Source organism: Glycine max, chromosome 1 (genome assembly GCF_000004515.6).
Source record: "Glycine max cultivar Williams 82 chromosome 1, Glycine_max_v4.0, whole genome shotgun sequence".
Lineage (NCBI taxonomy): Eukaryota > Viridiplantae > Streptophyta > Magnoliopsida > Fabales > Fabaceae > Glycine > Glycine max.
The window spans coordinates 2,453,178-2,469,024 of record NC_016088.4 but is presented as its reverse complement, the minus strand read 5'-3'; the positions used below and the strand labels follow the sequence as shown (position 1 = coordinate 2,469,024).

Below are 15,847 nucleotides of genomic sequence, written 5' to 3'. Positions count from 1 at the left end.
CTCCTTTATTTCATAAATGAAAAACCTCAGGGTACAAAGACAAATAAAGGTAACAATTTCTCTAATTTTGTCTAGCCTGTTCAAACTATCGTAAACGTATACTTAATAATTCTGACCTCCCTAGTGCTATTAAAAAGTGTATAAGATCATGTACAAAACATCCTATTTCAAATTTTGTGTCATATGACAATTATTCCTTTCCTTTCGGGCTTTTACTAGCTATAAAACTACAAAAAAAAAAAAGATCAAAAGATATACGGACTGCCTTAAGGGTTTGTGAGTGGAAGGAATTAATTTGTCTAAGAAGAGATGAGAGCCTTCAAGAAGAAAAATAATACTTTTCATCTACAAAAATAAATTATACTTAACACTGGGTGAAAATTATTGAAAATCGACTCAAGGAACTCGAAATTAATATTAAGAGTCTAAAGCTGTGAGAAACTAATTTAACTTTGCATCTATCAATAGATCCATTTGTTTTATACGATGATAATTAATGACCCTAGCTATATAGTTGCATTTCCTCTAGCCAAGTCCTCTTTTGGCCGAGTCTAGTTTTTTTGGAGGGGTTCTCATATCCTTCAAGACAACTTCTTTCCGCTCGCGAGCAGTTTGTCTATCATTTGGAATTTTTAATTTTGCCAATATTGAAGTAAAAGCCCAAAAATAAAGAAATAAGTTTTCATATGACACAAGATTTGAAGTAGGAAGTTTTGTTCATGATCTTATTACACCTTTTCTGATATTTTCAACTCCCGATATTATTATTATTATTATTATTATTATTATTTATAAGTAATATTAATTATATACATAATTAATGTCAGTTAATTACTATAATTAATTAATTAAATTCATTAATTATATATAATCAATGTTAATTAATTATTATATATGAACTAATTATATTAAATTTAAATGGGAAAATATATGTTTGGAAGTCAAATTTAAAAAGTATTAATTTCGTATTAATAAAAAAATTGTATTAATTTGGTCTCTATAAAAATAAAACATATTTTTATTATTCTTCAATGGTAACTCCCATGGATGATCCCACGCTAGAACTCATTGTTCTTTCATCTTCTTCCTTGATCTCATCATAAAGTGCACAAAAATCGTTAAGAAAACCACAAAAAATTATAATTTTTGGAGTGCACCAAAACTTATTTAATTCATTTGGGAGATAAATGTCACAAATTGTTTAATTCATTTCTAATCAAATTACATATGTAAATTTGTTAGCCATGATGAATTAGAGTTTAACACAGTTATCATTGAGGACCAACCAAAATATATTTTATTTTTACATGAATCAAATTAATATAAAAAAAATTTATGAGAACAAAATTAATACTTTTCAAATTTTACATGAATCCAAGTATATTTTACCCAATTAAAATTAATATAATATTAATGTCAACAATATAATTATGAAATATATCATCACTTAATATTTTTAAAATTATTTTGAATAATTAATTAATATTAACCTATAAATAAAGAAAAATACTAACAACACATTCTTTTCAACATACTTTTTATTATTGGTTTAAATTTATTTAAAAAACACACAAAAAATTGAATCGCACCTCTTATTTAATGAAGCTTAGTCATAATTTATAGTTGTTAATAAATTTTAACCATTATATAAAAACAAATAGATTTACTATTTTTTGCTACTAAACTTTTTCAAATTTTTGTTTTTAGTTCCTAATTTAAATTTTGACCACTTAATTTTTCTGAGTTGTCACTTTTAATTCAGATTAGTAATATTGTTAATTGATAACATAGTAATAGCTTTGACTTCCCACAGACTTGCCACATCACAAAGAATATAATGGAGTAGACATGTGTAATTTTTCTAATAAAATATGTTTTTAATTATTTATTAAGTAGTCTAATATCATTAACTATTTTATTATATTATCCCATCCGTTGTTATTTGATAACAAAAACTAAAAACTAAAAGTGATAACAAAAAAAATTAAAAACTTTAACTAGTCAAAATTTAGATCAGGAACTAAAAATAGAGATTTGAAAAAATTTAAGGAAAAAAATAATAAATCCTAAAAACTATTAAAGCTTTAGAAATAATGTAATAAAAAAACATCAAATCTTAAAAAGAAATGTGTAGCTTTTTTTATGTAATAGAAAGTGTGTTATTAATGTTACTATCAAATAAACGGTTAATAAAGTATAAATACTCTCATATATTATACATTATATCAACACTAATTATTTTTATTAAAAAAAATTATGTCTTATGACGTCGTATCATTTATTACATTTATACTTCTTTCTCTTTATCTCTCTAAATGTCTATCAAAATTTGGTGTCCCATTAATACCTTTCTAAATACATAATCCATGAGTTGCTTCTACCTTCTAGGCTTCTAGCATTAAGTACCAACCGATCGTAGAGAATAAAGTTGGAAGACCACAGATTAAAAAGAAGAGAAGGCATTACAACAAACAAGCATGGGTTAAAAAAGAAGGAAAGACAATAAAACAAGCATATTTAAAAGAAGGAAAGGATAATCCTTGGCACTTTTTTTAGCACTTTGGTCACGCGTATGATATACATAGAGAAGGAGTGAGATACTTTACGCGTCTCATGACCCAACCCCCAAAATATCCAAGTGGGATATTTACTTTAGATTTTAGAACACCAATTACTCCGCAAACAATTGTGCTGTGTCGGGTCTAATGACTAATGTAAGTTCTGCGTGAGAAAGACACAATCGTCACTAATATCGCCACCTATTTCTAGATCTCAGAAAACTTCATGAATACCATACTCTTGCAACATTTTCACCTTTCAAATCAAATACAGAATTCTTAAAATAAAACTAAAAAGATTCTCAGAATCTATAATTACGTGAGAATAAACAATTTGCCGTGTAGTATAAAAATTTGGTGCAGTAAAGACTCTAATACATTTTCATAAATGAACACGATTTATTTAATAAAAAAATTTATATTTAATTTTTATTGTGCTTAAAAAAATTTATTAGACTAATGAGAGTCATATATGATAAATAAAATTAGCCTTTTGATCAAATGAAAAAATAAGATTATCTAAGTTTAATTCGGAGAATAATGTGTGCTTCTCATTGATTAATAGAATAACAAAATTACCATTCCAGAACTACATCACTAGTATTAGAGCACAAGACAAACACAAAACGCATCTTATTGAAAATGAAAGTAGCATACATCTTCGTCATCATCAGAAATCCTTAAGCAACTTGCGAACCTGTTCCAGAGTCACGAACAGCACAACAGTGAACGGTCCCTGCCTTGAGATCGTAGGAATAAAACCCTTATAAAGCGCCATGGGACCCTCCGCGCGCACCGTCTTCAGAGCACAATCCAACGCGCCGGCGTACGGCGGCGCCTCCCCGGGCTCCACCCTCATGTTCATCACCCTGGTCTTGATCACGTCGATGGGGTTGGACGCCACCGCCGCCACGAACCCCGCCGCGAAGCTCGCCGTGACGTGGGTCCCGAGGCCGTCGCGCATCACGCCGTTCTCGAGAATCATTTCTTTGAACTGGTCGTAGGAAGCCAGCTGCGACGCCGTCACGAGCATGGCGCGGTTCACCGTAAGCGATGAGCCTCTCCACAGGCTAGTGACGCCCTCTTGCTTCGCCATTCGCGTGATGGCGTCCACAACGGACTTGTAGTTGCGCCGCTGCGCCGGAGGGAGGCGGCCGTCGGCCTGCATTCGGACCATCGCCACGTCGGCGGGGTTTCCCACGGCGGCGCCGATGCCGCCGGCGATGAGCCCGGCCTCGATCTTTTTTCCGAGTGGCATGGTGCCGGTGACGGAGTCGGTCCACTTGGTCTTGAGCACGTCGTAGAGGCCCATGCGGGTGGTGGAGTAGAGCGTCTGGCGGAGGACGGTGGCGGAGACGCCGGAGAACAAGGCGGCGAGGCCCTCTTGCTGGACGAGGCGAACCCCAACCGAGATGGGGCCCACGCGGGGCGGCGGAACTGCAGCTGCCACGTGTAGGGTCGAACCGGTTTGGAAGGCGAGTGCGGGTCGGAGATTTTGAACCGGTTTGGGCAAATTGTTTTCACCCTGGAGCTGCATGCGGACCTTGATGAGATCAAGTGGGTGTGTGGAACATCCTGCGATGATGGAAGCGATGCCTCCTTCAACAAAACCTTTGACGCCCATGATGCTGTGTGAATGAGAAAGAATGGGATATATGAGATGCAGGAAAGAGGTAACTAATGGGACCAATTGGAGCTAGGGTTCATCTCACTGGAGACCAGGAGATGAGAGTGAAGGCCGCAGGCTATGGAAGAAGAGTGAGGAATCGTGGGCCTTTGAGACATATGCTGAATAAACGATGTGTTTTGGTTATGGTCTGGGAAATGAGAAGGGGAATTTATACTAGTGAAAAACGCGATTACGGGCCGCACCAACTTGTGGAATGGAAAGGTCACGTTGGCTTATTAATTCACGCGGTTATAGGGAAGGGACCTTGCCTCCTTCTTTTCTGGAACAACACCTACCGGTTAGGTCCACTCTATGCTTTAAAATATGTATCAAATCAAACTATTTTATTTTTGTTTAGATTTTTTATTTACGAATAAGTTTTTTTGGATAATTTATTTGTCGTTTGTTAGATTTGATAGGAGTTTTATATGATTGAGGAATGTGGTGTGTTTTTTGTGTTATTTTTTTTATTGGTTTACAATGATAAATTAATAAATGTTTTGTGTGCTCCATATTTGTATGGATTTTTCTTTTAACCAGTATCTTTCTGTTCAAGAATTATCGGTATTGAATATCACCATTCTCTGGTAGGATGTATAGAATATAATAAGACTAGAGGGCAAACAAAGTAATATATATATAAACTTCATTTCATTTTTATAAATTAAGTTATTTATTATTTGAAACAAATCTCCAAATTCTAAACTATCTGTTATCCAAAATTATCTTTTATATATGTAAATATATATATATTCTCAAATTATCTAATTCATCAATAGTATAAAAAATGATTAATTTAGTTGATAATAATAAATTTATTTTAAATTTATAACTTTTTTTAAATTATACTTATAATTAATATTTTTTATCTTTTAATTGTTTGTTAATACATTTTCTTTTTTTTAATTAAGAATATTTTAATCTAAAAATAATTAATACAAGAAACATCCTAAATTGAATTTTATAAATAAAAAACAACATCATTTCAAATTTTAATCTTATAAATAGAAACAAAGAGAACATCTTATAAAAGAGCTAGATTATGAAACAAGTAGATAAATAAATATTTGAAACATCAAATATATATTTAACCAATATATGAGTATTAATTAGGAAAACACTTTCTAGCATACACCCATCTGAATACATTTTTTTTAATTGATTGTATTTTATTAAAATTTACAAAATTAAGAAAGAGAATCATTAAATTTGATATAAGACTCATAAACTTTTATCATTTTTAATATTAGTAAATTTCAACCAATAAGAGAGAATATGTTAAAACAATGCACTTGAGAGTGTGTTTTTAATATTTCTCTTAACAAACATATAATTGATCTAAGTGAAATTAGGTTAAAATTCTTTAAACAAAGTTTAGAATTCAAGTCTTCTAAATAAAAAAAAATGTGATAGAAAAAAGAGATTGACTAAAGGTAATTAGACTTTTCAATAAAAAATAATTATCATAAAAATTAGTTGACTATTTCATATCAATAACATGATAATAAAATATATATAAAAGTCGCACAAATTATATATATATAAACTTGCAAATCTATTAACACATCACACTTTTTAATAAAAAAAAAAAGGTAAATAAAAGGTAAATAAATTATGTGTCAAAAATTTTACAAGTCAAACCTTTTAAAAATAGTTTATTGAAGTGACCCAAATGAGTCATTAAGCCAACAAGCAAATTATCCTAAGGATGATGTCATATTCGTTACAAGCATAAGAAATTAAATATCCTTCTATCTCCCAATTTCTGCAGCTAATTAAAAAAAATCCAAAGTAATACACAAAGAATAATTAGGAGAAAAAGACAGACGATGAACAAATGAAGATAAAGTAGAGAGAGACCAAAGAGAGATTGAAGAGAATTGAGTTGAAGAGGATCTTAGTCTCCAAGTTTAACGATATTCACAATAGTTGAAAAATTAAATGCTCGTTTTATTACCGTATGTTGCATCAAAATTATGTGTTAGTAATAAAAAAATTATAACTATAATTACTAAGATTTCTGACTTTTCGATCGAAGTTCGAGAAAATTTAAAACTCTTTATTCTTTTATAGAATTTGCATTATGTGAAAATTAAATTATTCTCGTAAACTCAACATGTTATTAATAAAAAAAAATTTCTCTATGTTGCCCCAAGGGTGTGTGTGTCTCTCTCCTACGTGGGCCATCCAGCAAATGAACAGGATTGTCAACTAAGTTAAGCTCATTAGGTGTTAGTAAAAAAAATTAAGTATAAAAAACTAAGAGTTATATTCATTTTTCATTCTCAATTACTCTTGAATTAACGCTTTGTTACTACAATTTTGGAGTTGACCATTTAAAGTCAACAATGATGACTTATAAATTAGTGTCTGATTAATGTAGTATCAAAATAAAGTTGAATCGAGTTAATTTAAAAAAATTAAGGAAAAAAATACTAACGTATGCTTTTCGTTGAAAAATATAGAGATTTTTTTTTTGGTAAAATCTAATTAATATTACACTGACTGAACTCAACTTGTTCCGTGATCGATAACAAAAATAAAAAAAAAATGTTGCAATATAGATCACCATTCACGCTTGTTTAAAAATCTTGATCAATTTTACGATTGACTTCATTTTTAATTATGCTATCTACTTTAACATCATTTAGTATTATACCGGCTCGAACAAATTACCTCTAGTAAAAAAAAACATTCTAGACAAAAACGATAATAGTAATATACTGCTTTTTTTAGAAGTAATGGTTACATAAAGAATAGCTACTGAGTTTTTATTTTATTTTTTTGGGAGGAGTTTTTCTTTTTCTTATAAACAATATCAAATATAATTTTACAAAAATTTCATGATAAATAAAATGAGAGTTTTAACAACAACAAAAAATGCATAACAGGAGTTTTTAAATAAACTAATGTTAATAATTTATCTTTATTTTTTTCCTTCTTTATTCTAAATCTTTGTTTTAATTTCTTTATTCTAAATCTTAAATCAAACAAAAAAAAAAAAATAAACAACATACTACCTCAAAATTGGATCAGCAGGAAGTGAAAAACTGATTTTATTTTTTTAATTCAACTAAGTGAAAAAACTGACCAAATAACTGTCTAATAGTCGTATTAAGTTAAGAAAGGCTCGTTTAAGAATTGTTAATATTTAATCGCTTATTACTGGTTGTTTCATTTTACAAGGATTTATAATATAATTATTTTCTATTAATTTAAAGCTTGCATTAATTTATCATAAGTTTATGTAAATTATTAATTAGCATATTATATAAGAGGTCTGCTATCTCACTTTTTATTTTATTTTTTAAAATAATTATTTTAATAAACTGTGCATTTATTGCATTTAAAAAAAATTAAAGCTATAACTTATTAAATTGAAACAAGTTGATCAATATATATGTTAGCAAATTATATCTTTCATGTTTTCTTAGAAAGATAAAGTTATAACTAGTTAATATTTTTTATTTAATTACTTATTTGATTCTTATACTATAAAAAAAATATCTTTTAATTCTTATATTTAAAATATCATATTTCTAATTTTTCTAGTTCCTCGACTAAAAGTAAATTTTTTGCTACTATAAAAACTAAATATATAATTAAATATTTTTGGGTGAAATAGGGTATCTCTTAATTGAAAATCAAAGTCTAATACTCCAATATATTAAGATCTATTTAAGGAATTGACATTTAGTAACTTATGTTTTTGATACACATGACCCAAGAACTAAACTCATAATAACATATTTAAAGAATAAGATTATTTATTAATCATGTCATATGATGAAATATTTTTCTTTTATAAAACAAGTAAGCATGTATTAATGAATTTGATTACATGTCATTAAAAATATTTTTATTTGTTACAATTTTTTTTTTTTACAATTTATTATTGTTTATTGATTATTATTAGACTCATAAATTATAATCTAATAGTAGTATCTTGCTCAGTCTAATAACCAGTTTGATTTTTAAAAGTCACAGCATGTAATAACACGTTAATTAGTTCAGCCAACATCCGGGAGGTGGCAATGAATTCACAAGGGTGGACTTTGGAAAATAACCTAAATATAATATCCATCCAACATAAATGCCATCTACTTCAACGTTAACCAGTAACCACTTGCATAAAAGAGAGAATTAGTAAGCAGAATTGAAAAAGAGAGGCACCCTGACGAAGAGTCCAATGACCAATGGTTAAAGGCGTCCATTGAAGAGAACCAAATGCCATTCTAGATTCTTGACTATGCCAATTTGCCCTCTTCAAATGTGAACCAAAAATGGATTTAATCAACGTACGTTACATACACTTAGAATAAAGTGTTTTTAGTGTCAATTATTTATGAACTATTGTATTCTTCTAAGCTATTGATTTCTATTATATTTAACATGTTATTTAATTAATTATTAATAGTATAGAAATTTTATTTTCAACAATATATCAAAATTAAACTTAGCAAAAAGTTCCTCCTTATACATGCCTTGTGACCTTCCATGTGCCCTAGATGCTGGGAAGGATTGGTTCAGATGATGACTACAATACAGCCGCAGTTGCAACCAGTAGTTTGTCTCAAAGAATAAGAATATTGTGTAAAAAAATAATTGGAATATATACACATTAGTGATTATAAGAATTTTTTAAAATAAAATATTCATATCAAATTGAATAGGAAAATGCTATTCAACTAACTATTTAAAAGCAATTATTGCATGGTATGAATGATTCATGAAATGAAAAAGAAAAAATAGAAGGATTTAGGTCAGAGGTGGTGTCCGGGGCCGGCAAGAGGGAAAGACGAAACTCGACCTTCCCCAGTTCGCAACTAACCATTGTGGGCCCTACTTTGGAAATTTCTTCCAAAATTTAAATTGCAAAATCCAAAAAAGAAGAAAAAAAAAGAGTGTCGTCGCCTGAGAGATTCGAACTCTCGCGGGGAAACCCCATGTACTTAGCAGGCACACGCCTTAACCACTCGGCCAAAGCGACAACTTGCTTCCTCCTCTTTAAATATATTAATTGTACTTACTTAAGATTTTTTGTTTTCGCGAAAGAAAAATGTTGTTTCACATAGTCCCACGCATATGCTTTTTATCGAGCAACCAGAACATATTCTATTATTCTTTATGTCAATGTTAATAGAAAATCTAAATATTTATTGTTTTCCTACAAAATAATTTAATCCCTTAAAATATTTTAAGTATAATAATAAAAATATTTAGCTTAACTATGTTATTCTCAATTCCATCCTTGATATTGATATTATTATTATTATTATTATGGAAATAATAGGAAGAGAAAAATAGAAGATGGGAAAATGATATCTAATTATCTAAAAAGGTAATGTATGAGAGAGTCTAAAGAGAGAGGAGGCTGAATAAAAAGTATAAAGTAAAAAAGTGTGCAGTTAAAGCAATTAAAGGTAAAATAGCCAACAAAATTGTGTGAATAAAAAATTTGTGTTATCTTTATTACTATTGTTATAGATTATTATTAATAAAATTGTCAATGTTATAAACAAAAGTAATGAAATGACAATGTTACATTTATTTAATTACTATTTTGGTATATAAGGTATGACAGGTGAAAAAAAGAAGTAGTACTTTTTTACTTTGATGATTTATTATTTAAGATTTTAAAATGAATTTCATATATTATCTCACAAATATTTTTATTTATTCATAAGAATCAACTACTTGTGTTAGAACCCATTTTCTCCTTTAAATGCTTATAAAAAAGTTTCTAATTTGTTGGTGTTATATGGAAAATTAGCTTCTATCTAAGTTGAAGAAAATCGATTAAATAAAGGATATTTTAAATTTTGGGTGAAAGTGTTTTAAAAGTATATTTGAGGATAAAATCAATTTATGTTAGGATACTCATATAAAAGTATGTTTGAGAGAAAAATTTTACCTAAAAATTTAACTTTGAGAAAGAAAAAAAAGATATATTTTTACAAACTCGATACATGTTTGGATTGTCATTCCGAAAAATTGAAAATTCAAACATAAGTTTCAAGAACAAGTTCCTCAATACTTTTGCATTAAAGTTGTATGAGACTTCGTGCTGCAACACGATGGTTAGAGAAACAAACATGTATTTAGTTTGTAAACTTAAGTTTAATCCAAACATAGGTTTACAAACATTAATCCAAATATGTACAAAGTTGAAAGAAGAAATTGCCACCAGCACGAGACAAAGTAGCACCTGCTTACTCTTGTTTTTACGATAATGGGACTTGTGACAGTAAAAAAAAGGGTGTGCATCAAAATTAAGCTAATGTTTGATAAAGAGGTAAGAAATGGATTGAAAATAAATGAAAATGTAAGAAATGAAAAATAATGAAAAGAGATGAAATAGGGTAGAAAGAGGATGGAAATTAAGAAGGTTTGACTGAGATGAAAGAGAGTTGAAATGAGATAAAAGAAAAAAATTAAAGTGGTTTGATAGGTAAAAAAAAGAAGAAAAAATATGCATTATGAAAATTTTCATTTTACCTTTGTTTTAAAAAAAATGTCCAGATTATTTTTAAGTTAGGACACTTTTTTATATATAAAAAAGCATATAATTGATATAATCGACTATATGTCAAAGCTGAATTATTACGATTTTGCTTTTAGCATGACCAATTATTGTAACAACATAATTGGTGAAAATAAATAAAAATACAGCACATCATCCAATACGAAAATTTCATTTTTTTAATTTTGCTCCCTAATTTTCAGATAGGGGCACATGTTAGTTAATTAGGTTACCGTTGGCTTCATCACTGCTCGCTTATATATTCTTAAATTAGATGTAATGGCTAAAGCCTAAAGGTATGATGTGACATTTCATTTCTATAGGTGGGTGATATGGAAATAGCCAAATAGGTGTTGAAATTTCAAGCTCGAATAATAAAGTTAATATTAATAAAGAATGGACTAAGGATTGTTTAGTGTTCAAAATAAAATTAATGAAGTTTAATCTTACTTTTGTGTTTTCAACTATAACTTTAAAAAATATTTTTATATAGTTATTATTTTAAAAGTTTAAGATATATTGTTATTTTTTAATTAGGCACATACATGATAATAATTTAAAAATAAAATTTATTAAAAAGAAAGTATTATATAAAAATACAAAAAGCATTCAACATTTTTTTGACAAAAAAGTATTCAACATTTATTTATGTTGAAATAATTTAAATAATTTAACAAGATAAATTTAAATCTCTTTAATTATAAAATCTTTGGTAATTAATACCATAACCAGCCTAACCTCTATAGAGGCCTTGCTTATATTTGGAGGGTGGGTTTTTCTGGTGTAAATAATATTTGTGAATAAATAAATAAATAAAAGATTCTTAATAGAAATCACACATTAAAAAGTACAGTATATATTAAAAATCATAATATGAGCATATTAATGATATTTTTTAATGATTTTTATTATTTTTAACTTTTTAAGAACAGTGGAAATTATTTAATGAGTTGCTTAAGGAAAAAAATATTATTTTAATATGACACATATGATTTTGAGTTAAGTTGATACTAGCACAAAGATCTTCCCTATAAACAAGAGGCAAGATTTCCACTAGCTAGGAATTGGGATAAGATAAAAAGGCACGCAATGCAATGAAGAATACTTTGCAAAGAGGGTTGTTTTCGATTCTTTCTTGTCTATAGGATTTTGTTGAGAAGAGGGGACAAGCATCCAACCCGATTTCATGCGGGTTGTCCTCCAAATCTCATCTAAAAAGACAGAATATTTCAAAAAAGTCTTCATTCTTCGCTCTCCTTAAAAGTTCCTTAAGAGTAAAGAGATGATTCGTGACCTGAAAAAGATGATAACAAGAGGTTCTACAAGACGAAAGAGTATTTATATAAACAATTATTGCTCATGAAATGTTCAACTTTGTAAGGAAAGAGAAAAAAATTATTTTTGAGTTAAATAATTTTTTAAGAAAATTCCCATTAAAAAATGTAATTAAATTACTTAAGATTAAGATTAAAGTTACATAGGTTGGGTTACATCTATAAAGACTTTCTTAACTACAAATGAACTACAAATATATCGGCTTACTTTTCTATACATGCATACTTTAATTTTATCTCTTACACGGACGAGTGTTGCCCTGATCTCGTGTAATTAGCCTTTATAAACAATATAAATTTTTCTTATAGATTCATCGAATGGAATTTCACATGTAGATTGAATCACCCAACTAATGCTTTTGTTATGGTCCACAAGCATAGCCCATAAATGCTCGAAAATCAGTCTTAATTAACAATTGTGAAGCATTGGACAAGACTAGATGAAATCTTAATGGGTTGTGAATGTGATACAATGATAATTATTCAGGTCTTTTCTCAAACGGATCACATATCTTTGATTCATCCATTTTAACTTTTAAGTACATACTGTTCAAAACTTTAAATAGTAACAATTGCCTTATTTGGTGATATACTAAGAGAAAAAATAATCATGTATTATAAACTAAAAGCATTGCTTCGGATTTTGTATGCAAATTACCTAATCAAGGTTCTATGTGGTGTTATAATCTAAATTAATAGTTTGATATGTGCTCACTATATTTAATCTTTATCGGTGTTGTGTTGTTTTGGGCCTGGCGGGAACAATCTCTTGGCCTTGACATTTTTTGTTCTATTTGTATTTTTTTTTATAGTTGGACACATCTTGTGATCCATTGTTAATAATATTTTCTTCGGCGTGTCGAAAAAGTTTGAAGGAGATGTGAAGTAAAAAAATGATAAATTTGCTTTCTTAACCATCTCAATTGTTTTTTAAAAAATTAATTGAATGATTTATTTCCAAATCAAATGCAAGTTATGTACATAAAAAAAAAAAAAGCAATATGATGGAGGTAGTCCTCCATCCAATACAAATAATCTCAATTATTAAGTTACGAAATGTAAATTATATGTGTGTAAGTTTCAATTTCTACAAAATTTGGTTGACCACTTTTTCATTTTTTTTATTTGCTTTCTCATCTTTTTTTTTTTTTTTTTAGTAATGTTGAAGTCCAGGTGAGTTAAATTTTGGGACTTCATTAAGATCAAAGCATATTTCAAGATTGAATGAACATTTACATATTACTCACCAATAAGGTTATAAGTGAGAGTCAAACCCATTGTAACAAATTTAATGGTATTTAAAATAAGCCTCAATGCTCTCTTCTCCTCCTTGTAACAAGACTTCTATGACTCTCACTTTGAAAAAAAGTAACAAAATTGTATTAAATGAATTTTTTATGGTATGCTTCTAAAATAAAAGAAGTAATAAGGGAATTGATATTGGTCTCACTCTCACTGCTATTGTCTCCTACCTTATGCACAAAAAGATCAAAATATCCTTTTCCCCTTTCTCTCATAATCAGCACCACCCCTATGTGTTTTAAGTTCAATGGAATCGTAAGTTTCCATTATGGATTATTACAATGGAATCACAATTCTATTTTTTTTAACAGAAACAAATACATAATGAAATTGTGTTTCCATTTTAGATTTTGTACACGAAAATATATTTTTGTTTAATATTTTGTATTTTCATTGTAGTATGAGAGTTTCATACAAGATCTATAACAAAAATGTGTTTCCATTGTAGTACAAGGGATGTGTACAAAATAATAAATGGAAATAGATTTTCACGTACAAAAAAAATAGAAACATGCTTCCGTTTTATATTTTGTTTGCACCTCTTGCACTACAACAAAATCACGTTTTCATGATGGGTTTTGTACAATTATACAAGAGACCAATGATTCGTGGAAAGGGTATTTTTAAAAAAATCACCCATGCGAACAGAACCAATAGCAATGTGCCGGTGTCAGTAGCAATCCCCAGGTAATAATTCATGTTATGAACAAGACATTGCATTGGGCCCAAAATTTTGATAGCCCATCAGATGAAAATCAAAGTGATTGGTTTTTATTTTTTTATTTTTGGTGTGAACAAGTGATTGGTGTACCAATAAGAAGAGGTGCCCTTTTATTTGACAGTTAAAGTAGAGGATTGTTCAGCAATAAAAAAGGGAAGAATGTTCCCTTCTTACTTGTTCCTCGATAGTCCAGAATAAAGTTAGTGATTGTGCTGTTAAAAAACATTATAGACTTTGAACCAGACTAGAAAATAACCAACGAAAGCATTATAATAAGAAATACATGTAAAAATTTGATCCAAATTCAGTATTGTAGACTAAAATATTTAACGCGTTAAAGTATATAATGCGTTATTTAGTATTGTATCATTACATAATGTTATTCCTCGAGTGTTTAGAGTAGCCACTTGAAGCTTAGAGTTTAAGGTGAAATAGTTATTGATTAGAAAAAAAAATTGTATATAATTATTCAGACTAAATATTTTGACATTTTTTGAAAACTTAAAAAAATGTAACTTTTACATTTACATTTTGAAAAGTAAGCCTGTCGTTTATTCTCTCGCTACCTCGAGAAGAGGTTGAAGAGCATGGACCTACATGTTAGCTGAGGGAAAAAAGTGAAGGGTTCCCTCTCTGCTATTCTTCTTTTAATCATTATTGACCAGGAAATTTAATTCGTTAAAAAGACAAAATCTAAGTATAGTAATATAAATAATTTTGAGAATGTTTTTAATTAAAATAAGAATTCATTTTAATAATATATATTAACATTTGATAGTCATTTTTATGATAAAATATGTCTGCTCCTATAAAATTTAAAAAGTATTAATTTCATCTTCATAAATTTTTTCATATTAATTTGGTTCCTACAAAAATAAAACATATTTTTGTTAGTCCTTAAGTCCTTAGTAGTAATTTTGATAGACAATAATTTGATGTGGCTAATAGATTTACATGTGTAATTTGATTCAAATGAATAAAATAATCTATGACAGTTAAATCACCCGAAATGAATTAAATAATTTTTTGTGGCTAAAAATTTCAAAAATTATAATTTTTTGTCACTTTCTATGTGATTTTCTAGTACTTTTTGATGAGATAAGGAGAAAGATGAAATAAGAACGAGTTTTGGTATCTTTTAAATATGTTTGGAAAAGTAGATAATAAAGTAATTAAGTGTGTCAGTCACATTAGTAAATCATCAAATGGAAATATCACTGAGGACCAATAAAAATATGTTTTATTTTTACATGAACCAAATTAATACAATTTTTTTATGAGAATGAAATTAATACTTTTCAAATTTTATAGAACCCTAAACATATTTTTCCCTAATTTTTATTAGAGAAATTATGTAATACAATAACAATGTAAATCAGTTTTGCACTGTTATAATCACAAATTGTTGTGTATGGTATGTTTCTTGTTAACTTTTATAATAATTATTTTTAAAATCATACTAACAATATTTTCTAATTAGTTGACATTGTAAAATTATTTTACATTATCCATATATGATTATTAAACTCTTTTTAATAAATAAGTTAGTCAAATAAAACTTTAATTTTAATATTAAAAACCTTATTATTTATCCTATCATGCTTATATTTTTTATTTTGATAAATCTAATAGATGTGACAACATAACTGTATTTTTATAACCAAGTTATTGGAATGAAATATCTATTGTTTTTTTATGACAAATCTTTAATTGACAATCTTTAGTGGGTATTTTTTTCGA

The 15,847-nt window shown here is 28.3% G+C and overlaps 1 protein-coding gene and 1 non-coding gene across 2 annotated transcripts; both read right to left on the bottom strand.

The window, feature by feature from the left end:
* Window positions 1-3,087: 3,087 nt before the first annotated feature.
* LOC100775558 (mitochondrial uncoupling protein 5) lies at window positions 3,088-4,595 on the bottom strand. Its single transcript, XM_003517382.5, has one exon. It carries the CDS (start codon window positions 4,180-4,182, stop codon window positions 3,229-3,231), a length of 954 nt encoding a protein of 317 aa, XP_003517430.1. The 5' UTR covers window positions 4,183-4,595; the 3' UTR covers window positions 3,088-3,228.
* Window positions 4,596-9,135: 4,540 nt separating this feature from the next.
* Window positions 9,136-9,217, bottom strand: TRNAS-GCU (transfer RNA serine (anticodon GCU)). The gene has a single exon. It is a non-coding gene; the product is annotated as a tRNA-Ser (tRNA).
* Between the last annotated feature and the right edge of the window lie 6,630 nt (window positions 9,218-15,847).

Coding starts and splice junctions, on each gene's coding strand:
- LOC100775558 (XM_003517382.5), bottom strand. CDS start 4,182: ATGGGCGTCAAAGGTTTTGTTGAAGGAGGCATCGCTTCCATCATCGCA.